General features: G+C 43.9%; 1 protein-coding gene across 1 annotated transcript in view; it reads left to right on the forward strand.

Moving 5' to 3' along the window:
* Window positions 1-27,323, forward strand: part of SLC36A1 (solute carrier family 36 member 1) — a 44,354-nt gene that overhangs the window by 12,595 nt on the left and 4,436 nt on the right. Inside the window, exons 3-10 of the mRNA XM_052642858.1 lie at window positions 5,341-5,431; window positions 6,511-6,599; window positions 7,296-7,391; window positions 9,592-9,676; window positions 10,371-10,589; window positions 15,072-15,170; window positions 18,708-18,874; window positions 22,418-22,587. Of these exons, the coding sequence (XP_052498818.1) occupies window positions 5,341-5,431; window positions 6,511-6,599; window positions 7,296-7,391; window positions 9,592-9,676; window positions 10,371-10,589; window positions 15,072-15,170; window positions 18,708-18,874; window positions 22,418-22,587 (1,016 nt within the window). The remainder of the gene's footprint in view (window positions 1-5,340; window positions 5,432-6,510; window positions 6,600-7,295; window positions 7,392-9,591; window positions 9,677-10,370; window positions 10,590-15,071; window positions 15,171-18,707; window positions 18,875-22,417; window positions 22,588-27,323) is intronic.

Below are 27,323 nucleotides of genomic sequence, written 5' to 3' on the forward strand. Positions count from 1 at the left end.
GTGGCATGCTACTGTAGATTTCCCCATATGCTTGCTGTGTTAGTTGATGGAAAAGATTGCTTAGGCCCCAACCAGCAGCAGTGAGAACTATCTTTCCTCTCTCTTCCCTAACCTTACCTACCTACGTGACTTCCCCCAGGTGGAAGGAGTGTCAAATGCAGCCAATGCCATGTGATGGCTTCTCTTAAAAAGTCACTCTGGTTACTGAAAAATGCTTCTTCCAAGCTTCTCTCTCTAGTTTTCTTTCCAGTTTTTGCTCCTTGTTCTGAGACCTGAGCTTGTCTATGCAGTGCTTGCCATATGGGGTCTAGGTTTTCATTTTTAGAGGGACTCCTCCAAAGTTCACAGCCAGTCATCTAGCAACATTAGGATTGGTTGCCCATAGGTTTTGTCATGCTGAAGACAATGCATGGCTGTTAGCTATTCTGAATCTCTCTCTTTTTTCACATTGGGTTATAACTAATAGTCAATGCCAAATAATCTCCCATTGTTTGCTGGAAATTGACCGATTGGAATGTTTGATCAGTGTTCTCTTGGTCTTGCTTGGGGATGTACTTTTTCTGAGAGCCCATCCTGCCCTGGTATTGTGAAACAAGGTAAGTGACCCAGGAAAGCCCCTCTGTAAGTGATGGCAGGTGTCACAAACCCATCACAAGTGGTGCAGGGAAAAGTACTCCTTTGGGACGTGGAGGATTGAGTACTTGCCTGCGGCCTGGATCCCCAGAAGTGTTGCATGTAGAAATGTGCCAGGTATGATTAAGTATAAGCTGATTTGGGACTTAGTTAGCTGTACAGGTGAGAAGTGTTAGGGACAAGTTTTTGAGCTGGGTTCCTGTTTCCTGGGGACTTACTCCACCGTGTTATCTAATTTCCTAAGGAACAAAGTATGTGGAAAAAATACCTGGAACAAAGTACAAGAAGCAAAGTATATGCATGCACACCAGGCTCTTCTAGGGATTAGGACTCAGTCAAAATCCCCAGTCAGGGATGCAGATAGGAGCCCCAGGTGCTTCCATGATAATGTGTTTGGTGAGGTTAATTTCCTAACCCTTCAAGTTATCAAGCTGTTGACTGCTTTGATGATGGCCTCAGATTTTACTCTTTCGGGCAAAGTTTTCTTGTTGCCCTATTGAGCTGCATTATACTACTCTTGACCGAGCTTGATACTTTTTCCCCCAGGCTGGCAGGCTGAGAAACCAGTTGACTGAAACTGGTCTTCAGTAGGTTATCTGGAGTTGCCATTTGCAAAGTATGGTCTTCAGACCCTTTGGGGGTCCCAGGACCATTTTAAGAAGCCCACGAAATCAAAACTGTTTTCACAATAATACTAGATGTGATTTGTCTTTTCACTGTGTTGACGTTTGCACTGATGGTTCAGAAGCAACGATGGGTAAAATTTCTGGCACCTTAGCGTGCATCAATGGAGACGGCAATGGCAACTCACTCCAGTACTCTTGCCTGGAAAATCCCATGGATGGAGGAGTCTGGTGGGTTGCAGTCCATGGGGTCACTAAGAGTCGGACATGACTGAGTGACTTCACTTTCACTTTTCACTTTCATGCACTGGAGAAGGAAATGGCAACCCACTCCAGTGTTCTTGCCTGGAGAATCCCAGGGATGGGGGAGCCTGGTGGGCTGCCTTCTCTGGGGTCGCACAGAGTCGGACATGACTGAAGCAACTTAGCAGCAGCAGCAGCAGCAGCGTGCATCAAGGAGGTAACGCCAAATTATGCTCATCATTGTTTTATTTTTCACTTAAGCATGTCCTTGATGAAACAGTCATATCACTAATTTTATTAAACCTTGACCCTTCAGTCTAGAATATTTTGTTAATATTCTGTGTGACAAAATGGAAAGTGCACATGAAAGCTTCTCTTGGAGCTCATTACTGGTAAAGGCCCCCTGGCTGCAGTCTTCCCTGGTGCATGGCATTTTCTCTAGTGAACTCCAAACTAGAGGAGACTGTCTGCCCACATTATAAGCCCCTCTCCACCTCTAGCTGGTTCTACTGAGTTGTCTGAAGAACTCAGTTGTTCTTCTACTGAACAACTAGGAAACTGTCGGTTGTTCAGATCTGACTACTTGGCAGATATTTTCTTGAAAATGAAAGTAACGAGACCGTCACCTCAGGAAAAACTATTAAGGGACTTCCCTAGTGGTCCAGTGGTTTAAAAGTTGCCTTTCAGTGCAGGGGACGCAAGTTCAATCCCTGGCTGGGGAACTACGATCCCACATGCCGCAGGTGCAACTAAACCAGCATGCTGCAACTAGAGAAAGCTCTCGAGCCACAGTGAAGATCCAGCACAGCCAAAAAAAAAAAAAAACAAAGCAAAAACCCAGTACTATATGTTGCTGCTGCTGCTGCTGCTAAGTCGCTTCAGTCATGTCCGACTCTGTGCGACCCCATAGACGACAGCCCGCCAGGCTCCCCCATCCCTGGGATTCTCCAGGTAAGAACACTGGAGTGGGTTGCCATTTCCTTTGCCAGCAATGAAATTTGAGCTTTTGAGCAAAATCAGAAAAAATAAACTCGTATCCTGCACTGTGACCTTGACAGCTTCCCTTTACCTAAAGACTTGTCTAATGAGATTAGGTATGATACTAATGAATGTGATTTTTTTTAATGTCGTATAATGAAATGTGCCAGCATTTGAAAGATCCATGTAGCTCAGGGAACCAGTATCTCCCATATGGCCAAAGTGTGATGTTGGGAAATTGTGTGTGAGTAAAAGATCTATTCAAGGAGCAAGATTGCCAGTGTATTTTCACATAGTAGAGTACGAAAAGGTCAGATTCCACATTACAACTAACTCCTAAAACCTGTGTGTGTCCAGTTTTGATGTAGTATCAAATAAAAAATATCACAGTAGCCTGAACAGGCTATTCAGATACATTCTAACTACATATCTATGTGAGGGCAGATTTTCTTCAGGGACTTCCATCAAAGCAATGTATCACAAGAGGTTGAATGCAGAAGATAATCCAGGTATCAAATAAGACATTAAAGAGATTTGTAAAACAAGTAAGATAGTGCACTTCTCACATTTTATTTTTTTGGAAAATAGAGTTACTTTTTGTTAAAAATTGGTTATTAACATGTAGTAAGTTTATTGTTATTTTAAATTAATATATATTTTTAAGTTTCTTGGTTTAATTTATAAAATATATATATGTGTATATATACATATATATATCAGCAGATATAATCCATATAAGCAAAAACTATGTGGGATCCTCAATAATTTATAAGTATGTAAAAGGGTCCTAAGGCCAAAAAAGTATAAGAACTATGATTTGCTAGGCTTATTTTTCCCTCTTACCCCCATAGTTAAGATTCTCTAGTCCATGGAACTGATACTGTGATAACTCGTATGGTTGTGGGTAATCCCAGCTCGTGGCCATTGGTGAAAAGCTTAGGAGAAGCCACTGCAATGAAAAGCCTATGCACCACAATGAAGAGTAGCCCCCCTCTCCGCAACTAGAGAAAGCCCGAGCACCTCAACGAAGACCTAGCACCACCAAAAATAAATACACTGATTATTTTAACAAAGAATAATTTTGGTCAATTGCTTAGAGCCCTACTGTTTCAGAGTTGAAGTATGCTGTTCTGGTCCAGTCCTCTCATATGAGATGATAGGCCCAGAGGAAGGAAGGGAATTTTCATAATGAATTAATGGCAGAATCAGGGCTGGAGGGATCTGATCTCCTATGACACCCAGCCCAGAGGTGTTTTGGGGAGGCCTCCAGTAGGCAGGTAGTTTTGGTGAAGTGCTTACCTTTGCCTTTAAGTGGATTAAACATTTGCCAAGATGGAAATTTGACTGGTCCATCATTCTGCCCATTATCTCCTAGTCACTGGCCCTTGATAATAGAGGAGTCACCCCTGGACCCTTGCCATCTCTTAGTTTCGTCCAGGAGAGCACTTGCCTCTTCTTGTTAAGACTTGAAGCAGTTTTCTTGATCTTGCATGAGAAACTTGGGGACAGTAGGAAGGTCAAGAGATTTTTTTCCTGGAGCTGGAGGGAGAAAGGTTACCGAGAGTAAAATTCCTTTCCAGAGAGTGTAGACAGGTCTTATTTATTATGGTTCTTACAAGTTAATGGGCTTCCCCGTTGGCTCAATGGAAAAGAATTCGCCTGTAATTCAGGAGACCCTGGTTTAATCCCTGTGTTGGGAAGATCCCTTGGAGAAGGAAATAGCAACCCACTCCAGTGTTCTTGCCTAGGAAATCCCATGGCCAGAGCTCCCTGGCGGGCTACAGTCCATGGGGTCACAAGGGTCAGACACAACTTAGTGACTAAACCACCACCACAAGATAACATGATTTGCATTCAGTTTCTACTAAATTGCAGTTTGGAAGACGTGTGGAAGCATCGTTTAGGAGGTATGTAGGTTATATGTGGAGAAGAATTTCCAGGCAGTGCCAGGGACCAAATCCTGAGGAAGTCTGGGGCAAAGTGGTACCATGTTTGATCTTTCTCATGTGTCTGCCTTATTTTCCTGCAGACTTTATTAGTTTCTAGAGACTAAAGTTCATGTCTGATCCATGCAGTTTCCACCATTGCATTAACACAGTGTTTTACACGTTATAGATGATGTTTGTTGAGTGAGAAAATAATGACACATGAGAGGCTTTCCACTTGCAGCTTGAGAGGGACTTCTCAGGGCAGAAGGATAAATTAGGTGACTGTCTGAAGAGGGCTTCTCCAGTCTTAGGACTCTATGGCATTTGACTTTTTTTTTTTTAATACACAATACACCAGGGACTGTGGGACCATATGACTTTTACTCTGTTCACGTTACATAAAACTTTCTGATAGGGATTTTGGGCTTCTATTTTGTTATTTCCCCAGTTCTTTACTCACAGCAGTGTGTCTGTCCTTCACAGTTATGCTTGGAATCCTCTGTTGCAATTCTGGATCTGAGTCTTTATAGTGGAAAGTTCCAGGGTGAAAACCAATACACCAGGAGCGACACCATACTGTCCCTCTGGTCTAATCTCTAAGCAAGGTGAACTCAGAGATGCCTCGGGGAATGGACATTATAGCCCAGTGACTAGGAGAATGGGCTCGGGGGCTAGACAGCCTGGGTTTGCATCCAGGTTCACACTCAGGTGTGTGACCTTGAACAAGTGGCTTTATCCTGTGTAAAATGAAGTTAATACCTATCTCATGGTGTTATTCTGGGCTTCCCTGGTGGCTCAGTGGTAAAGAATATGCCTGCCATGCTGGAAATTGAATGAGATGATTCATGAAGGCACTTAGCTCAATGGTAAGTACTCAATAAATGTTACCTCTTGTTATTGTTAACCTGCCCTTTTCTGCCTTATTCCCATTTCAGATGGTTCCAGACCCTGATCCACCTGCTAAAAAGCAACATTGGCACAGGACTCCTGGGGTTGCCTCTGGCGGTGAAAAATGCAGGCATCTTGGTAAGGGTCTGCATCGGTGCAAGGAAGTATTGTGACAGATTTTAGGAGATGGTGCATCTGTGTGTGTTTAATTTACTTCATATAAAACATTTTGAAATGGGAAGCTTTTCTTTTTCAAATGCAGTTGAGAAAAAGCAGAGTTCAGGTTTATTCATCTAAAGGTATATTTTGAAGATCTGCTGTGTGCCAGGCACTGTTCTAGATTCTTAAGACTATTATTAGTGAGTGAAACAAACAAAGATCCCTGCCCTCATGGAGGCTACTTGAGGTAAGGAGGAGGTCCTGGCCATTTCCATCAATAATATTAACTAAAGAATAACAGAATTCTGTCCATTTTCCATAGTCTTTCCATGCCCTGCTCTTAGATGGACAACTCTGAAAATCTTATTTTTTCCCTTTCTTGATTCTCCCCCTGATAGTCTGCCTGTCCAGAGCCATTTTGCTTTCTTTTAAAGTTGGAGATAAGGGATTTCCTGGCAGTCCATTGGTTAAGACTCTGTGCTTCCACTGCAGCACTGCAGGGGGCACTGGTTCAAACCCTGACTGGGAGCTAAGATCCTACATGGCTTGAGGGCGGGGCGGGGGGGGGGGGGGGGGGGGGGCGGGATTCTTCACTGAATAAAAATGAAAATACAACATATTAACTTAAAAAAATTATATGGGAAAAGTAAAAATAAATAAATAAATAAAGTTAGAGGTAGCTCAGGATGGACGTGTCCTCTGCTAAAGACTGGCCTGTGCCGTTACTCTAGACAGAACTCGCCCCCTCCCACCAGCCCTTAGCCTGTCGGTTCTTCCCAGACAGTCCCAGGAGCCTTCTATTCTGCTGAGAGGCAGCAGTCTCGAAACAGCGTAATCTGTGTCGTTCTCCTCAGGGAGATTAATTGTCTAGAAGGCCTGCTGAGGTTCAGAGGGTGCCCTTCCTACTCAACTAAGCTGTGAGAATGTTTGTTTCTCGAATGCCCTGCCGGAAGTTCTGTCATTGGAAGGTACCCTAGTCACGTTTTGATCATGTGCAGATTCCATTCTAACCCTGCTTGCCTGTCTCTCCCTCCCTGGCCCGCAACGCCTGTCCGCAGATGGGTCCCCTCAGCCTGTTGGTGATCGGCCTCGTGGCTGTGCACTGCATGAGTATCCTGGTGAAGTGCGCGCACCACTTCTGCTACAGGTGAGAGTGTTCCACGCACCTCTTGAGTGACAGGCTGTCCTTCCAGCTTCCGTTACCAGCGCCGGAAGTGAGCGCTCAACGCACACCACTCGCGACTCTCTGTGCTAGCTGAAGGTGGCCGCTCGTTAATGGCCTTTCTCTGGCAGTTTCTGTGCCCTTTTTCAGCTTGTTGTCACCTGTCACATGGGCTTCCCGGATGGCTCAGTGGTAAAGAATCCGCCGGCCACTAGAGTAGGCACAGAAGACGTGGGTTAGATCCCTGGGTCGGGAAGATCCCCTGAAGGAGGGCGTGGCAACCCACTCCAGTGTTCTTGCCTGGAAAATACCATGGGCAGAGGAGCCTGGTGGGCTCCAGTCCATGGGGTCCCAAAGGGCCGGACATGACTGAGTGAGCACACATGTACGTCATCTGCCACACTAACTTCAACCAGTGTGCAGAGACCATATTCTAGTTTTATGTGCTTTGTAATATGCACCCCACTGAAAAGATTTTACCAGATGATTGCTTAATTATAAGGAAAGTAACTGTCCCATTGACTTCAGACTTACGCTCCTTGAAAGCATCAGACCGAGGACTAGGTGGTGTGTCCGGGGTGGCAGATGGGAACCCACCCAGGTCTCCGTGAGCTCCGTTGGTCCTGTCATTGTCATTGTCTGACCCCACACCGTGCCCTTCCCCACCCTGCTTCCTCCCAGACTGAACAAGCCTTTCGTGGACTATGGGGATACGGTGATGTATGGCCTGGAAGCCAGCCCTGTCTCCTGGCTCCGGAACCACGCGCACTGGGGAAGGTAATGGGTTTCCTTCTTTGCGGCTGTGGCTGCCCAGTGTGGGGGTCTTCAGATAGGGTGATGAGGGGTGGAAGACCATGTAGCTCATGGGAAGAACATTGCTTGGGCTCAGCTCTGCCAGTGGTCATTTGTGTGACCTTGAGCTGTGTGACCACTCCTCTCCCTTGGGCCTCAGTTTCCTCATTGGTAAGACAGAAGGGCACTGGCCTGAAGGTGGCTAAGGGCTCTTCCGGCTTTGACAGCCTGTGACCAGTGATGGTATTTTATCCCCTCTTTTGGTCAACAGACATTTGAACACATTCTTGTAAGTGGTACAAAGCAATTCCAGGTGTAGGGAGGATGTACATGGTCCTGGCTCTCCAGGAGAAGGAGAAAGATATGTGGGAGATCTGTTGAGAACGAGAGATCAGGAATAGGGTATACCAGTAGAGAGAGTATCAGGAACTAGCAATGCACCGCAGGGGCCCCGAGGGGGAGGAGCCTCAAAGATGCTCTTGCCCACTGTGCCAGTAAGAAGCGCCCTTGATAGGTGCTTTCAGGGCCGGGCACTGGGCAGGAGAAGCAGGGCTTCAAGGGGGAGGTGAGGGGAATTAGAGCAAAAGGGTTAAAGGGAAAGAGATGTTTCAGGAGCTGACGTGGGAGGTGTTTGGAAATTTCTCCTTCTGGTAATTTTTCAGACACCTGGAGAGAAGTATTCTACTGTTTGTTTACCATTTGAGGCAATGGTACATTTTGATGTAGAAAACTGATAACATCAAGGGCTGGATCCTTTTTTTTTAATGTTCATTTATTTGACTACATTGGGTCTTAGTTGCAGCATGCAGGTCTCCATTGCAGTGCATGGGTCTGGTTGCCCTAGGATACGTGGGATCTTAGTTCTCTGACCAGGAATTGAACCAGAGTCCCCTGCATTGCACAGCAGATTCTTAGCCGCTGGATCACCAAGGAAGTTCCCCCGACCTTTTTTTTTAATTGAATCATATTAATGTTCTCCAGAAAAACTCCTTTTTGTGATCATAGGGAGACGTTTACCTTCACACATAGTAAGCTTCCTCCTGTGATGCAGGTTCCTGTAATTCTTTCAGCAAAATCATTTTCTGTGCCTGCAGAAGCCAAGTTGCCAAGTGACCCCTGTTGGTTGGTTGGTTGTTGGCTGAGTCTTTCTTCTCCTCTCTCCTTTATTTTTCTGCATCTCTGTTTTTTTCTCTCTCCTCCTTCTCTCTTTCTCTCTCTCCCAATTCCTTGCCCTCTTTTTCTTTCCTCCCTTCCTCCCTATTTCCCTCCCTCCTTTCCTTCCTTCCTTTAATAAAATTAATGAGTGCTCATGGTGAAAAAAACCCCAGCAGCAACAACTTTTTTTAACAAGATAGGAAGACATAAAGTGAAGAGTAAAAGTATAGTCACGGTTGCATGAATATTCTCCTGGAATTTTCTGAGTATGTAAAAACATGTACAGATTCCTTACATTTTTTACACTAGTTACCATACTATGCATTCTGACTGGAAACTCAGTGGGATTTTTTTTTTCCCTTAAAGGTCTTTAGACATTTCTGTTTTGGCACACGTAGATTTAACGTATTCTTTTTACTTGCTGTGTACTGTTCCATCTAAAATGGCCTATAATTTAAGCATTTTCCCTTTGATGACCTATTAGGTTGTCACTAGCTGCTGTTGTAACTGTGCTTAAACCACAGCCGGTTTTGATACATCTCTTTCCATGTCCTTATGTGAGAGTCAGCTGGTTTTTTGATCCAAGTTATAGAAAGAGACTGTGAAGGGGTCCGCTTCTTGGGCTCTTATGCTAAGGGCCCCCTGTAGCTTTAGGACAAACATGATGAAATGGGACAGGCGGGCCATAGGGAAGGGGTAGCCAAGGGACGGGCAGTGGTCCTTATGTGTGTGCTCTACTCCGGCCAGTGCAGTCTCAGGACTGTCTCGGGCCTGCCTGACTGCGTGTAGCATTCCTGGCATGCAGCCAGGAGGGTGTTCTTGGGAACCACACAGGTAGCACTTCTCTTACCTTCTTCCAGGGCTCTAGACCAGTGACACACTTTCTCCTCTTATCAGGGCACACTCATCCTTGTAACCTGATGGGAAGGGTCTCTAATGACTTGGGAAGAAGCACTGTAAACCCCCATCTCTCTGGCTGTCTTACTTTCTGTTGTTTGATCTTTTATCTTTCTTTCTTCTCCACCCACAGGCACATTGTGGACTTCTTCCTAATCGTCACGCAGCTGGGATTCTGTTGTATCTATTTTGTCTTTCTGGCTGACAACTTTAAACAGGTAGGCCCTAGTGAAAAGAATGGCAAGAGATGAGTGGGCTTTCTGTTTAGGATCCCTCCCAAGCCAATTCTGTTCAGCATGAGAATTGAGATCTTAACACTTTACATAGAACAGGGTCAGCGTCGTTTGATTTTATTTAAAGACCTAGGACATTGAGAAACCTCGAGATGTCTTGCTGTCCTCTTGTCTGTATTTTTATTATTTACTTATTTATTTATGGCTGTGCTGGGTCTTTGTTGCTGCGCACAGGCTTTCTCTAGTTGCAGTGAGCAGGGGCTGTTCTTTAGTTGTGGTGTTCGGGCTTCTCATTGTGATGGCTTCTCTTGTTGTGGTTCGTGGGCTGTAGAGCACAGACTCAATAGTTGCAGCACATGGGTCTCGTTCCCCCGTGGCATGTGGGATCTTCTTGGACCAGGTATCAAACCCATGTCTGCTGTGTTGGCAGGTGAATTATTAACCAGTGGACCCCCAGTAAAGTCCTTTCTTGTCTTTAGGTACGATGTGATCAATCCCAGCTCTGACAGTTGGGTTGCTAATGATAATTAGGAAGATCTCTTAAGATGGTTCCATGACCACTGACTTCCTATACGACTTTGTTCACACACTGAGCATTTAGCCTAGAACCCCTTCTGATGGGAGGGTCACTGGCCTTTGTCATCTGAGAGGCTGTCTCTGTTTGTCCCCTTCATTCTAGGTGATAGAAATGGCCAATGGGACCACCAGCAACTGCTACAACAACGAGACAGTGATCCTGACGCCCACTATGGACTCGAGACTCTACATGCTCACGTTTCTGCCGTTCATGGTGCTGCTGGTGTTCGTCAGGAACCTCCGAGCCCTGTCCATCTTCTCCCTGTTGGCCAATATCACCATGGCAGTCAGCCTGGTCATGATCTACCAGTTCACTGTCCAGGTAGGAGCCCAGCCTTCTCACTGTGTCTTATAAATAATCAGAGATACAAAGTGAGGAAGTGAGCATAAATAGGGGTGTTACTTACAAGCAGTGTACTTAGATTAGGGCTTCTTAACATGGGCACTGTTAACACCTGGACCGGATAACTCTTTATTGTGGGGGCTGTCCTGTGCATCATGGGGTGTTTGGCAGCAACCTGGTCTCTGCCCACTAGGTGCCAGTAGCAACTGCTCCCCAAGTTGTGACAGCCAAAAGTGTCTCTAGATGTTGCCCAGCATCTCCAGGGAGGGCAAAATCACTCCCACTGAAATCGCTAGTTTAGTCTTTTTCCCAGTTAGATGATAATATATGATCATTGTATAAGATTGGAAAATAGAGAAAATATTAAGATGACTCTTAAATATTAAATTATAAGATTTATGTTTTTATTCTAAGTAATAGAAGAATCATGATATAATATAATCAGGAATATTATATTATTATTTTACCACTCCAGTTTTGTGTTTATTTGTCAGAATCCTAAATCCGGTGATCATTCCCCCTCATGTAGCCCATGTGGTTAGGTCAGTGGGGTGGTGCAGGAGAGGACATCTGTATATAAATGGGTAGAAGATCAGGCTGAGGATCTTATTTTTATTTCCATGTTTCCCTTCTATTTTATTTTTTTAACTTTGTATTTTATATTGGAGTATGGTTGATTAGCAGTGTTGTGTTAGTTTCAGATGTACAGCAAAGTGATTCAGTTATATATACACATGTGTATTCTTTTTCAAAGTCTTCTCCCATTTAGGTTGTTATATCCTATTGAGCAGAGTTCCCTGTGCTGTACAGTAGGTTCTTATTGGTTATCCACTTTAAATATAGCATTGTGTACCTGTCAGTCCCAAACTCCCTGACTGTCCCTCCCCCACCACCCTTTAAAAGGATACCTTTAAAGAAAGATTTTTGTTTGTTTAGTCGCCAGGTTGTGTCCAACTCTTTGTGACCCCATGGACTGCAGCACTCCAGGATACCTTGTCCTTCATCATCTCCTGATATTGAATGTAATTTCCCAAACAACTTATCAATACATGCTCATTAAAATACAGACAACACAAGTACCTATGAGCAGCATGTCCCCACCCTGAATCTCCTCCACTCTGGGACTCGCTACGTGTTTCTAGGTCCTTTGAATGGGTTTACATATTGTATTCCTATGTAGAGAAATATAGAAAACAAAAATTGGTGTTGTGTTTTTTAACATAATTCTAAAAGTTATTATATATAGTGTTTATCTACCTTCATTTTTTTCTTCAACAGTGCCTCAGAAAGCTTTCCATGTTGATATATCTGTTTTTAACTCTTTTTAAAAAATTATTAAATAGTATCTCAGAGAATGAATGTGCCATACATAGCTTTGTAGTTTATTTAACCAGTCCCCAGTCAGTGGCCTGTCAACTCATGCATCACCTCAGTGTTATTTCAGTATTATGATAGTATCCTTATGCTTATCTTTTTGTGAACACGTATAAATACTTTTTCATGTATTTATATAATATATGCATACAGAGGAGCTGGAGGTACACTTGCTGGAGAGTATACACTTTAGAATTTTTATACTGCCAAGTTGCTTTTTCCAAAAGCCATTTACCAGTTTTACAGATTCCTTTCCACAGTTCGTAAGCATCCCATGCTAGCCACACTGGATGTATCAATCTTTTTAATTTGGGCCAGTCTGACAGGTGAACGTTACCTCATTTTCACAGTCTGCATAACAGTGACCCAGATACCCACTGATGAGGTTCCCAGGAAAACAGTGGGGTATAAAATGCAATGCCTTTGTATACTGAGGAAATGACATAATGAATTTAGATAAACACTGTGGTCAGTGAGCATTCTCTGTTTTTTCCTTCAGGTGGGTGGCACATACGGACTCTTCTCCTGTAGAACTGTTTTCTGAAGCATAAAATAGACAGCTTTCTGTGTTCTAATTTTTTTAATGGACTGGAAGGAGGACCTGTGAACACATGCATGACCGTAGAGTTTCTTCCCCTATCTTTGGCCCATTCATAACACAAGGAAACATAAATAAATGTATGATTTAATTTTATGATTAGAGATCTCAGTCGGCGCTTAGGACATGCTGCAGCGAACATTTTCAAAGACACAGGAAGTGAGGCCAATTCACGTAGACACCACATTTAATTTCATACCACTGCAGATAGCTGGGCTGGTCATTGTGATTGGAGGACAGGGATGGAAGTACAGGGTCCATAGCATCTCAGTCCCAGCTGAGAGAAGTGTCTGTCCAGAGGTCTGTCTGTGCTTAGTACAACCTGCGCTTTCGGACAAGGCAGCCCTGCTGAGGCCCAAGAGCGATTCTGAGCCTGCCTCTGGGCTCAGTGGGGAGGAGTGTTGTGACCCGGGAGTGCTCTCTATCAGGGCTGGAGAGGGGAGAATGTGGTCTGGCTGGGTGGCCAGCAGCTTCTTGTTGACGTGGCACATGGCTAAAGCTGTCCTTCTGGTTGTCTTTGTCGCTGCTCTTACTGCTGTCCCCTCTTGGTATCTTTCCCTCTTTGTCCTGATAAATCCCCCAGTGTCCAAAGTTCCTGAATTTTCTCCTGACCTTGAGCCTGTGCGTGGCTGGTGCCCTTGCTCCTCAGACTCACACCATTGGAGGGAGTCGCTTGACTCCTTCTACCTGAGCAGGTCTCTTTATCACGTGCATGACAAATGGCACAGTTCTGAGCAGAGTCCCAGTAAATGTTTGGGCTCCCAGTGCATGTCCTTATTTATTAATTAATTAATTTATTTATTTATTATGGCAGTACCTGGCAGCTCAAGGGATCGGACCCATTCCCTCGGCAGTGAGAGTGTGGAGTCCTAACCACTGGACCACCACCGATATCCTTAATTCTGAGATATATTTTTTCGCAGTTAATAATGTTCCTAAAATTGGAGTACATCCAGGAATCCTAATGTACATTTAACAGCCTTTTCTCAAAAAGCTGTTATAGTTACATGATAATGTGGTGCAAATGAGGAGATAATATGTTGAAAATGACCTGATTTTAATTTGTACGTTTTTTGCAAATTAAAAGTTTTTCCATTTAATTGGTTGGGGTATAAGGCAGTAGCCATCATTAAGTATGTGAAATAATAAATTTTTTCTGCTGGTCTCATTCACACCAGTATCCCCAGACGTGTAATTTGAAATTCCCTCTGTGATGTCTCAGCCCAATGTATGACCCTGGGCAGTTTCCAGAAACTCTAGTTATACTATGACTCAGGGAATTAAACGACAATCTCACATCCTATTTCATAAAAAAAAAAAAATCTTTACTAGTCTCAGCTTCACTGAGGAACTGCAGTGGTTCTCATAAAGAGATCTAACTGGTTTCTTAGCAGGGGCTCGGAAAAGAAAGCATTTTAAAAATTCTTCATATTTTAAGGAGACTATAGGATCAATGTAATCGCTTTGAAATCTTTCAAAGAGAAACCTACTATAGAGATTAATAGTAGGTCTCTTTTCTGTTCTCTGATGTTATTCTGCCACACTATTAGAACAGGCTCCATATTTATCTAGATACCTCTATAGTTAAATCAGCTTTAATTATTGTAAAAGGCAGTTTTAAAGACATTTTTAAATCTAAAAGTCAAATTCTGAAAGAATGGCAGCTTTTGTCTCTTGAGTCCTGCTCCGTCAATACCAGCCATCACTGGGGAATCTTGCCATTGGTCAGCCATCTAGGTACATTGTACCTGCCGTTATCAATGGCCTTGGTTTTTGTTTGCCTTCTTTTTAAAATGCTGTTTTTGCTATTTTCCCCCCTTTGTGCTGTCGTGTGCCTGTCAATAATATTTTCCAAGTACTGATTCACTGAATTTTTGAAAAAAGAAAGAGAGGAGAGTAGAGATGAAAGAGAAAAATACTCATCTAAAAACCTACCACTTTTTCTTCCAGCTGTATCTGTGTAGAATGTTTATGTAATTGTATCATAGTAAATATATAGATTTTAAAAATATTTTCTATTATGTCATTAGCAGTTTTTCATGTACTGCTTATCCCACTTTGTACTTTTTGAAATAGGGCAGTAGTGTGGTTTAGTTGATGTGCAGTACACTAACAGGACAGATGTTCAGGAACATTTAGGCTTGCTGCTGCTTACCATTCAAAGGCTTTGCTCAATTTTCTTCATATTTTAATCATCTTTTCCTTGTCAGATTATGTTTCTGGAGATGGGAACACCTAGTGAAAGAGTGTGATTCTTTTTATATAGTCTCTAAAATTTGAGTTTCCCCAAAGCAAGTAGACTTTTCTTGGCTTGAAGGAAAAAATAGAAAGGCTATATACAACCCCAAATTATCTCTCCGATGTCATAGTGTCATACTTTTTCCCTTAAGAGAATCTTAGATTTAGGAAAAGTTTGACCTGTCTGATGCTGGGGTTGAAATCATGAATTTGTGTATAGCCTTTGCTCTATTTTGGTTTCTCTCTTTCAGAATATCCCAGACCCCAGCCACCTCCCCTTGGTGGCTTCCTGGAAGACCTACCCTCTGTTCTTTGGCACGGCCATTTTTGCATTTGAAGGCATCGGGATGGTAAGAGATGCATCGTGATTCTCTGGTGCCCTTGGTGTCCTTAAGGTCCGTTTTAAGGAATGCTGAGGAAATGCTCCTAGAAATTACCTTTAAGGTTTATTGGCCGTTTAATGAACAGCATTTCAGAGACTCCACTGAAGTTTCCTAGCTCCAGTTTTTGTTTGCCTTCAAGCCTCTCTCTTGCACACTCATCTCCTGTGCGTGCAATAAGCAGTGGTGGGTAACAATTCTGAATGCAGGGTCTAGAGCTGGATCAATTTGGGGTTAGGCTCAACTCTGCCAAAGAGTACCTATGTGACCTTGTGCAAGGTCTTGCCTTCTTGGATTCTTCATTGTATGCTTCTGAAAAGGGAGCCTAGTGTTAATAGTTTTTAGGATTAAATGAGACATGTCTAAAGTACTTCACATAATCCCTGACATTTGGTGAGCATTCAATAATTTTTATTTTCATTAATAATAGTATTGATATTATCATAAAATCAAAAAACATATGAGTGAATTCTCTGCCCTGAAACTTTGTTGAGCTGTAACCAATAGCCTTCACTCTTAGCTCAGCTTCTCCATCATTGCTGCTATTTCACCAATTTCCCCTAAAGAGAGGAATCTGTCCCTCGGGTGTACCTAATTAGATTTTTACTTGTGTTTTTCATAATAAAGGTCCAGATTTCTTTTCTGAAGAAAGCTATTAGCATAGGGCTTAGGAAATGGGAAGACAGTTCTCCTTTCATGGAGTATCTTTTTGTCCCTATTTGATTGCCCTATCACCTTACACACTTTTTAAAAATTAATTTTCATTGGAGCTTTACAATGTTGTGCTAATTTTTGCCAAACAGCAAAGTGAATCAGCTATACATATACATATACCCTCCCATTTGGACTTCCTTCTCATTCAGTTGTACCGTCTAGGTTTTCTTTAAAGTATATAAGGTGAGCATCCTTATACACTTTTAAGAAAACCTCAGAGGTGGACATTTTTTGTCACAATTTGAGGAATTGCCCTGATGGTGTCAATAGAACATGTTAATAAGACTCTTAACACCATGGGAGAGACTTTTTGAGTGATCATGTGTATGTGACTGTTCTGAGGTTTTAAACCTTCCCTGGTGCTTGCTCTTGGGGCTTCTCATTGCCCAAGAAGAACATCTCACCTTGATTCACAAACATATATGGTTTCCTTGTTGCTTAGGCAGAGGCCTGAAGGGCCCCATATTACAGTAGGATAAAGAGCTCTGAAGCACTCAGATCTGGAAAGAAGAGGCTGAGTGAATGTGGAAAGATGCCTGGGGACCCTGTGTTCTTAAGGAACATTGTGCTGAATTTATCAGCTCTCCCTAACAGCACAGGCCAGAAGTTGTTCTTTGCTTCATTTCATCAGCAGCGGCTCAGATGGAGAGTCATTCTGTTACTGTCATTATCTGTTAATTCATGATTGGTCCATGTTTCCTCTTTTTAAAATAGAGATATGGCTGTTTTGACTCTTAGGCCGGATCTGAGGGTTGTTGAGCGTGACCAGGAAAAGCTCTTGGCTCACTGAGCTTTCCCGTGCTCTCTGTGTTTCTGCACCCCTGGTCCAGACTGGCTGGCCTGGAGGAGATGGGTTCCCTGCCTTCCGGCTCCCAAGACTCCCCATAGAAAGAAACCAAAGGAAAGCTTAGAAGCTGTTTCTTGTTGGATTGTGGATCAACTGAAGCTTGAGCCCCTTGATCTGGTGTGGGGGATGCTGCAGGTCGGTTGGAGATGCACAGCTGTGATGTACCCCGTAGCTGTGGGCCAACAACAGGCTCATGGTGTCTGCTGTCTGCTGGTGTGTCTGGCTGAGACGTGCTCTGTCTGGTGGCCAGAGGCCCTCGTGGAAAATGGGCCTAATGACAAGATCAAAGACAGAGGAAGGGGCCAGTTAGATGTTTCCCTAAGTTGCTTTTCCTGCAGCAGCCCAGCCAGGTGCGGTTGATAGCAGATCATGAAGGTAGTCATAGTCACATTTGGTCTTTTCCCTGTTCCCTGTATGAACCATTCTTCATAAAATGCCTTTCGTAATAATATGGAGGTTCCTCAAAAAACTAAAAACAGAGTTGCCATATGATCTAATAGTCCCAGTCATGGGTTATACATGTCATATATACCCAGGCAAAACTCTAATTTGAGAAAAATACATGCACCCCTATGTTCATAGCAGCACTATTCACAATAGCCAAGATATGTAAGCAACCTGTGTCCATCAACTGATGAATGGATAATGAATACACACACACATAAACACGCACAGGGATATTATTTAGCCATTAAAAATAATGAAATAATGCCATTTGCAGCAACATGGATGCAACTAGAAATTATGATACTAGGTGAAGTTAGTCAGAAAGATACTTACATATGGAATCTAAAACGAACATATCTATGAAACAAAAACAGACTCACAGTTAGAACAGACTTATGGTTACCGGGGGTGGTGTAGGTGGCGGGTGGGGGAAATGGGGAGTTTGGAATTAGCAGATGCAAATTATAATGTGTAGGATGGATAAACAACAAGGTCCTACTGTATAGCACAGGGAAGTATATCCTGTAATAAACCATAATGGAAAAGGTTGCAAAAAGGAATATGTATATGTATAACTGAGTCACATGACTGTTCAGCAGAAGTTAAACACAACATTGTAAATCAACCATACTTCAATAGAATTTTTTAAAACTTTTTCATAATAAAATTTTAAGTATTAAAAAACTGCAAATAAGAGGCCTTTCCTTGGCTTTAGCAAATGTTAAAATCCTCTGCTGTGAGGGAGGAGGCTGCAGGGTCAGTGGTTTGAAATAGGAGTCTGAAAACTGGGTTTTGTTATACATCTCCACAGACTTCAGCCTCCGGGATCTTGTATTAAGTCATGCCACCCCTAGTACCTCAGTTTCTCTAAGTTGGAGGTTTCACTTGTTACTGCTAGTGCCCACCCCTTTTGAGGTAAGGAAACAGTTTCTGGGAACTGGAGTGGCAGTTTTCCTTGACCTGCATCTTGCATTCTTATGACAGGTTAGCAGAGCCATGATCTCAGTCGAGGTACAGTTGGCCTGGGCCACCGCTGGGTCTCTTCCTCTTCATGCTGAGTGGGCATGATGCAAGAGGGCCTGTTGGGAGCTGTGCACCTGCATTCAAGGTGCAAAAAGCACTCCCAACCCACAGGAGGCAGAGAGCCAACCTGCAACAGGAGTCCTGGCTTCCGGGCCTGCCCACGATACCTCTTGGGACTTCCTGCTTAGAAAGTAGGCTCCAAAGCTCCTCTAGCTCGGCAAGTGTTGTTGTTGTTGCTAAGTTGTGTCTAACTCTTTGCGACCCCGTGGACTACAGCATCCCTGTCCTTCACCATCTCCCAGAGTTTGCAAGCATAATGTCTGATGAACAGCTTACATTTGTCTGTCTAGTGAAAAACAGATGTGCTTTGGGGAAATTCTGGGGGAATAAGGAGAGGTTACATTTTTCTGAGAATATTACTTGATTATTGTTGTTGACCATTAATGGTGCTTTCTTATCTCTCACTATTCTCCTAGGTTCTACCCCTTGAAAACAAAATGAAGGATCCTAAGAAATTTTCTCTCATCCTCTATGTGGGAATGACTGTCGTCACTGCCCTCTACATCAGCCTGGGGATTCTGGGTTACCTGCAATTTGGAGCTAACATCCAAGGCAGCATAACCCTCAACCTGCCCAACTGCTGGTATGTAGGGGAGGAAGGAATCCTAGGAGCACTGGGTTTTTTAAAAAAAGTCAATGAGGGTCATAATGTGTGTATTTCCGCCTTCCTGTCTCTTAAATCAGCCCACTTCACTTTAGCCCCTTCTTGCCCCCAGTCTCCAGGCCAGCACCATCCTCCTTGGCTGCCCATCAAGCCTTTCGGCTGGTCTCCCTGCCTGAGTCTGACTCTCCCTCGAATCTGTTCTTCTCCTGTTGCGGTGGGAGCCATCTAACCCTCAGTCCTGTCATGAAGTCTCCTGTCGGGAGGGCACAGACACTTCCCTTAGTTCTTAACGACAAAGAGGAAACCCTGAGATGCAGTGAGGGCCACTCAGGCTCTAGCTCCACCCCCATCTAGCTCCTTCTCAGTGAAGAGGCCTCATGCTGGGAGTCACTCTGTTTGAGAAATCCTCTAATGTCTCACCGACTGAAGCGTCAATCTAGGTCAGTGGCCCTCCTCTCTGCTGCCACGGGGTCCGATGAGGATCCTGTCCTAATCCTTATTCCATTGTGTTGTAGTTGTCTGTTTACCCATGCTGTGCTCTCCCTACATTATAAGCTTCATTCATTTTACCCCAGCCCCCTGGCACAATGCCTGGCATACAGTCAAAACCAAGTGAAAAATTTTTGAATGAAAAGGGAGGACTAAGTGCTGAGGCGGCGAGGCATTTATAAATGAGGAGAGCTCTCCAGGAAGCCACTGGAACACAGAGGATAGAGGTGGTCTGCCATGTCCCAGCTGTCTATAGCCTTGGACAGGCCGCAGCTTCCCACTGCCCCAGTTCCCCTTTCTGGGAACTAAGCCTAGTGATTTCCGTCAGAATTGTCATGCAGATCAAATAACATGCGTGAGCTTGGTACTACTGTACTGTCACCATGGAGAAGTAGGCTGGTGCTGAGCTTTATACTTTGGATGAGTCATTCTGATGGAGACAGATGCCTCGTGGATTGATTGATCCACTGACTGATGGTGGCCACTTCTCCCAGGAGATCTGAGCCCAGAAAGGGTCAAGCATCCAGTCCACGGACCTCGAACCTTTCCAGATACACCAGGAAAAAGTAGGGCAAACTTGCCTGGTCCCCAGCTTCTGCTGTGCCTGTCCCAAGACTGCCACTTGCTCCGTGTGCAGGTGCAGGCGGAGCCTCTCCCTGTGGGCTGGGAACTCTTCTGTATCTCACTTTCCCTAAGTCACGACTGCTGTATTGCAGAGAAACACCAAGACATACTGAAATCCTTCCTGACAAGGTAAATGTCAGAGGGTGTGTCCTAAGCAGCAATTCTTTTTGGAAGATTAAAATTTCATTGCAGACAGTAGCCGTGAGCAGATGCTATAAAGCTTGTCGAATGCCCTAGGGATCAGAATAACCTTTCAGGTCGGCCTGGTTTTAGAGGTCTGATGGGTGAGGCATTGTACAAGGACTGACTGAGGAAATTGAGAAAAATGTTTTTTCAGTAGGATCAGTGTTTCATACTGGTCACCCTGATCAGCAGACAAGTGGTAACCCTGAAGTGGGCTGTTTTCTCCCAAAAGTCTTTCTCTTTCCCTCTAATGCCTGCTTTTCAATTTCCAAATATTCATGCGCTTTCAAAAGAGAAGAGTCAAGTAGTAGCTCAGCATAACTGAAGATAAATGGATCAGGAGCAGCAGAAGCAGCCGACATAATCTGAAGCCATAGGCGAGCATCTGTCTTCTTTCCTCTGATGTTTCCACCCCAGCTCCCTTAATCTTTCTGCCTCCCTTCGGGTATGATTTATTTGGCTGTCCCAGCAGGTGGCTATCCTGAATCTAGACTTCTGAGCACTCCAGAAGGCTTTGGGGCTGCACTGAGTTTAATTATAGAGCTGCTAGCTGGTTTTTTCCCAAAGGGTTTTTAATTATGTATTCTTGGAGCAAAAGACCTTTTGTCAGTCTCAGTCTCTCCCATGGTGTTCTCCTGCTTATAGCGTTAGAACATCTTCTAGGTGTTAAGTTCAACCACAGAGAAAGTCAGTGCACACCATGAACAGTATAATCACTTAAAAAAAAAGTCTTTATTGAATTTTTACAATATTGCTTCTGTTTTATGTTTTGGTTTTTTTGCCCTGAGGCATGTGGGATCTTAGCTCCCCGACCAGGGATTGAACCCACGTCCTCTGCACTGGAAGGCGAAGTCTTAACCTCTGGATCACCAGGAAGTCCCTATAATCACCACTTTTAAAAGATTTCCAGCAAGGGAGGGAGGCTGCAGTTTCTTGCTGGTAATGCATGAGGGTCTTCTTGGAAGTGGAACTTTGCTTAGGGGCAGGATGGCCTTCTCTTTAATGGGCATGTCAAATCTGAATACTTACTGATCAGATCTTTTTTCTACTCTTCACTGTCCTAGGTCTTGGATAAGACAGACGTGTCCCGTGGTAGGTTAGCAGTCTCTCTGAGAAGCCTCCCATGAAGCAGTGGTAGGATAGTAGCCAGCCCTAGTGGGATGGAAAGATGGCTTTTGTTCCTGTGTGTTCATTCTGTGTGATCACCATCTGATTCTAGGGAGCACTGAGTTGGATGGGAAGGATATGAAAAGGCCTGTTGCATTTGAATTGTATTTTTTTTCCTGCTGTTTACTCCTTTTTTCCCTTGCTTTTTAAAAATGTTTTTGTTTTTCAATTTTTACAATGTCATGTTGGTCTCTGTTTTTATTTGTTAAAGGCTATATGCCTGTGGAAAAGATCCCAAATGTTCAAAGGGCATACAGAAAATATTAGGTTTCCACTTGCCTCTTCAGGACCCCCGTTTTACAATTTTCCATTTCGGGGTTGACCATTGCCAGTTTCTTGTGTTTCCTCCTCAAGATACTTGGCGTATATAGGAATGTCACATGTATGTGTGTCTGAAAGGGGGTGTTTTTCCTTCTTTTTCCTTTATTTTAGACAGTGGGTACCATACTGTCAACACTGTTCTGCTTCATGCTTTTTTCCACTTCATTGTATGTCATGGAGGTAGTTTCATATCAGCACCGGAGTTCTTTCTCCTACTTCTTAACACTTCTGTGGGAATGCCGGTTTTCCCAGGTGCCGCTAGCAGTAAAGAATCCACCTGCCAATCCAGGAGATGCAAGTGACATGGTTTGGATCCCTGAGTCGGGAAGATACCCTGGAGTAGAAAATGGCAACCCACTCCAGTTTCTTGCCTGGAAAATTCCATGGGCAGAGGAACCTGGCAGGCTACAATCCATGGGGTCACAAAGAGTCAGACATGCCTGAGCACATTGGGGTGCCATGATTATTTAACCAATTCCCTCCTGATTAACATTGGAACTCTTTTTAATCTTTCAGACTTAGAGCTGCAGTGACATATTTTTACTGTAAGTTTATGTTTGCATGTACAAGTATACCTATAGGATAAATCCCTAGACCTGAAATTGCTCATCCAAAGGAGACATGTGTTTATAACTTGGAGAGATTTGGCCAAATCACCACAGGGCCATTTTGCAGTCTCACTGCTGGGTGTGTGAGTGTGCATAGCTGGCTCTGAGTGTGTCTCGACTCTCTCTGCAGGCTCTACCAGTCAGTTAAGCTGCTCTACTCCGTTGGCATCTTCTTCACCTACGCCCTCCAGTTCTATGTCCCTGCCGAGATCATCATCCCTTTCTTTGTGGCCCGTGGGCCTGAGCATTGCGAACTGGTGATAGATCTCTCCGTGCGCACCGTGCTGGTCTGTCTGACATGTGAGTAGAAGACAAGATCATTACCTTGTCTGTTTTCTCCCCAGAGGGCGCCCAGTGAGGGAAGGCTTGTGTCATAGCCAGTGTTGTGTGAGCAGGGAACTTGGGGCGCTGTCTCAGCATCAGAGTTGAGGCATGTCTGCAGAGGGACTGAATTGATTATAGGTATGCTCTAAAGCATACAGTAATGGGAGTGGTGATTTCTTTATAGAGACAGCCTAAAATGTAATGGCAGTGGTCATGATGCTTAGTAAACGGGTGCAATTATTATTCTGTCTGAAATATGGCAGAAGTTTAAAAGAGATCCATTTAACACACACGCATAATGAGTACTGTAAGTTCTTTGATAGCAGGTGTATCTTTGTTTATTTCAAATAATCATGTTTCCAGTGTGACAGTCTGTTCCTTGGATTGCATTTTGAGACTGCTTGATACTATTCTAAATACTTTCGGATGGTGGTCTCACTAAAATCTGTTTCATAGAAAATTTCTGTTGACTACCCTAGGTGTTTGCTTTATCACTTTGTGTTTAATTCCTCTCTTCTGACCACATACCCAGGAGTGTGAGCTGAGAGACAAGATAGCACCTTATTTGTTCTTGGTTAAAACTGGTATAATTCAAAAATAAATTATTTTTTTGAAGCTCCTGTGAAGTTGATAAAATAATTCTTGAATATATTGGTCTGTAATGTCTAATTTAAATTTTAAGAGATTTGCAGTTTCTTTCCAAATTGAAATGCTTGAATCATAGATGTCTCTTTTTGGCCATGGTTAGTTTTTTTGTTTTTTTTTTAACGTTCATGTTTTTGGGAAAAGAGACATCTTTGCTTATCATATCGGAACTTTCCTTAAAGTATGCAGTCCAAGCCTCTGTATTTGGAGTAAAGCTGGTATTTCTTTTAATAGGTTTTTTAAAGTTATTTTTTAATTGGAGGAAAGTTGTTTTACAACGGAGTGTTGGTTTCTGGTTGCAACAACACAAATCAACCATAATTATATATGTATCCCGTCCCTCTTGAGCCTCCCTCCCCTCCCTCTCCCCTCAGGTGATCACAGAGCACCAGGCTGGGCTCCCTGTGTTATATAGCAACTCCTCACCAGCCAGTTTACACATGATGGTGTATATATGTCGATGCTGATCTCTCCATTCGTCCCACTCTCTCCCTCCCTAGCTGTGTCCACAGGTCTGTTCTTACTTCCGCATCTCCATTCCTTTCCTGCAGATAGGTTCCTCAGTACCATCTTTCTAGATTCCACGCATATGTGTTAATATACGATATTTGTTCGTTGGACCAGAATGGAGTGTTTTAGGGATGAATGATGTGATAGTTGTCTAACATGCACTCATAGTCTGCAAGGTTTGAAATGACTTCATTGGTTGACTGTTAGCAAGAGCAGGGCAAACAAGAGGCTGTCATCCTTTCCTTCCACTTACGTAGATGTGCGGAGCAGACTGGCGCCCATCCCAGGATGGCCCTCCCCCAGCCACCTACAGGTACCTTCCTGATGTTACTTCTGGGGCAGTGGGTGGAAGCTCAGTGTCCCAGGTCTGCATGGAAGGAACTCACTGGAGCTGAGACCTGAAGACCTTCCTATTTAATCTTGGGGAGCTCGCCTGCTGAGGCGTTCTTGTAGGCTGGACCTGGGTAGCAGAGTGCACACCTTGGTTTCACCAGCCCCAGAGAGGTGATGGAAACCAGGAATCTGACCTCTCATATTCTTCACTGGACAGCCCTTTGGGCTATCTCGTTAGACCAGCCTGGAAAATAGCCCACTGCCTGCAGGCCACTGCTGCCCCAAAGTGATTGAAGGGAAGGAATGTGCAGGGTACAGCTATGACTTTCCAGTAAAGCACCTGAATGTGTGATAAGATAAGAGGCTTGCACTCTCCTAGATTTTACTGTTTCTTGCCGGCAACCCTGGAGGCTTTGATCAAGCATGTATAATTCCTCTACAGAGAAATTAGATCTGAGTGTTGAGGAGACAGCACCCATGTGCGCAGTGTTCATAATGTCAACTCTAAGGCCCAGATTCTTGAATCCAAGGGGTACTAGAAGAAAGGATAGGGATAGCTCAAATAATGGGCTTTGTTTCAGAGTGGTTACTATAGAGAAAGCAGGGCTGTCTGTGTACATGTGTTGTCCCTGCTGGAAGAGCTGGGGCCCTGAGCTGGCCCTGGCTCCTCTCACTGCCCCATTTTCTTCTCAAGATTGGCTCAGCCTCCGGTAGCATATGTCTCGCTTCCTGCCAGGTTCCTCTCCACTGCACCCCGCGGCAGCCAACAGTCCTGACTCACAGACCTCCTGCTATCCTTAGATGCCTCTCGGTTTTCACTTCGCTTTTCCTAGCTCTGTCTATGGGTCTCCCCTCCCTTCTGCAGTGTGACGCTCAGAGGATAAGAGCTGCGTTTGATCTTTAAGCACATTGGGTTGTCTTCCCCTTCTCCTGTGATCTCTTGTGACTTGACTTTGCATTGTCATCCTATTAAAGGGTGCAACCCCTTCATCTCTGAGTGCTCAGCCTCTCTTGCCTTCCCTGGAGACTTTGAAGTTATTGTGGGATTCGGGAGCGGCATTTTACTGTAGCACCAACTTAATTGCATTTATCTGACTTCATTTTGTTTTTTTATCTCTGTAACTTCAGATCCTTTGGCCGAAGGTTAATTGGTATATGATTTTAGATCTTTGATGTAACTGATTGTTTTCATTTACAGTCATAAATTTTAATGGCAGCTTGTTTTATTGCTATTTGGGCTATTTTCTTATTATCGCCCCAGCTTTCTCTCCACCTGCTCACTCTCCATCCCCAGGGGAGCAGGAAAATCTGGTTCAGCCTCATTTTCTTTTCCACTTAGAATTCAACTTTCTCACCACTCTTCCCCATCTGCCAAAGATGACCATGTCTGCTTTTTTGATGCTATATTTCACACTTTTGGAGAGGACAGGAAAGAAGAATATGCATGTCAGAGATTGGTGCTTATTTTGTTACAGTTCCATATGGGACAGTAGTTTCTTCCAGCCCATATGTTTGGCCATGCAGACCTAGCAGATCACCTTATGTCCAGACCTTGTGTAGAAGGAGAGGCCGGGAGAGGCTGCTCCACCTGAAAGAGGCCGGAGATGTGCAAAGAGTAGTTCCTTTGGATTCCTTGCGGCACTAACCTGTCCTCCAGTGGTTTGAACTGATCTGCTGTGGCACTTGGCACATGACACATTTTATTTCAGTTAGGTATGAGAATGTCATAAACCTGTTATTGAAGACAGAATAGCAGCACAACCATCTCAGTTAAGAGATCTATCACAGCCTAGAATATAAAGCAGTCCAAGCAGCCAGACTCTTTAGAGAAGGAAGCTTCCAGGTCCAAACAAAGTGGCTTTCTCCACCCCTTTTGGCCTCCCACACATCTCGGTCTTGCAGCTACAAAGAAAGAGAGGAGCAGCACTAACTGTGCTCTGAGCCCCCATCCCCACCACAGGGTCGGTCATGAGGCCTCAGTGTCTTCACTGGTAAGATGTGAAAGGGATCCCCTCACTTCATGTCTAAAACTCTGTCATTCTGCACTAGTACTCTGAGCTTGATTTTAAATTCCTACTAAAATATTGCTCCCAAAAAAGTTAATGTAATAAAAGCATTTGAAGATTGTCTAGATCTAGAGTAAGTGAAAAAGCAATTCCCAATATCCCAGTGACTTAAAATAACTTTTGCGTTTTGTCTTCTGTGTTAATCCCCATGGGTGCTTTTTATAAATAATTGCAGTCCTCATATACATGTGACTTTGTCTTTGGCATTTTGTTTAAAATTGTCTCATGACTATACATATCTTTGAAAATATTTTTTATGACTGCACGATATTCCATTTTATTGGTAGATCATGTTTACGAAACTGCTCCTTTAACACTGGACATGTAGGTTGTTTCCCTTGTTTTTGTATTGTTTTTAAAATTTATACTCCCACTAAATGAAATTATACATTCTGTTCAAGAGTGTTATTAATTTTAAAGACAGATTTCTAGCCGTTTGAGAGCCACACAGGTGAGCTTCACCTACACTGATGGTAATAAACAGCAGTAAGCACTTCTGGACACAGGAGCTGTAAGTGTCCAAGGGCTTTCTGCCAGTGTGCTTGTCTCTTAAGTGCTTTCTCTGCTCTGTGCCTAAGTCAACTCTTTCTGTTGTGGTCTAAAACCACAGGCTCAGAATTCCAGTCAGTTCCTTCTCTAAACATGGCTGTTGGCCTCCTGCTGCTTCAGCAGTTAAAAGATCACATTTTCAGTGTCTCTTAACCCAAAGGGAAGATGTTTTGCAATACCATTGGAGCCCTCTTGACTAATCATGTGATCTGCCCGTTCTCAGGGCCAACAGCTAAGCTGTTCATGTCATAGCTAGGCTGCTGCAGGGGGCTGGGGAACTGCCTGCCAGTGGGGAGTGTGCTATCTTGACCCTCTTTGTATGAGATGCTTTTTCTGTGGGGGAGTAGGGAGAGGGTTCCTGGAGGAGGGCATGGCAACCCACTCCAGTAATCCTGCCAGGAGAATTCCCATTGACAGCGAAGTCTGGTGGGCTGCAGTCCTTGAGGCTGCAAAGAGGCAGACACAACTGAGCAGCTGAGCACAGGGAGAGGGTGTTCCCAGTTGGCTGCTTCCTGAGGCATCTGCCTTCTTGGGTTTCTCTTTCTTAAGGGCTTTATCTCATGGAGTAAAGACATTCAGTGTTAGAAGAGGTTTTAGTTGCTCCCATAT

This window comes from Budorcas taxicolor, chromosome 7 (genome assembly GCF_023091745.1).
Source record: "Budorcas taxicolor isolate Tak-1 chromosome 7, Takin1.1, whole genome shotgun sequence".
In the NCBI taxonomy this organism is placed as follows: domain Eukaryota; kingdom Metazoa; phylum Chordata; class Mammalia; order Artiodactyla; family Bovidae; genus Budorcas; species Budorcas taxicolor.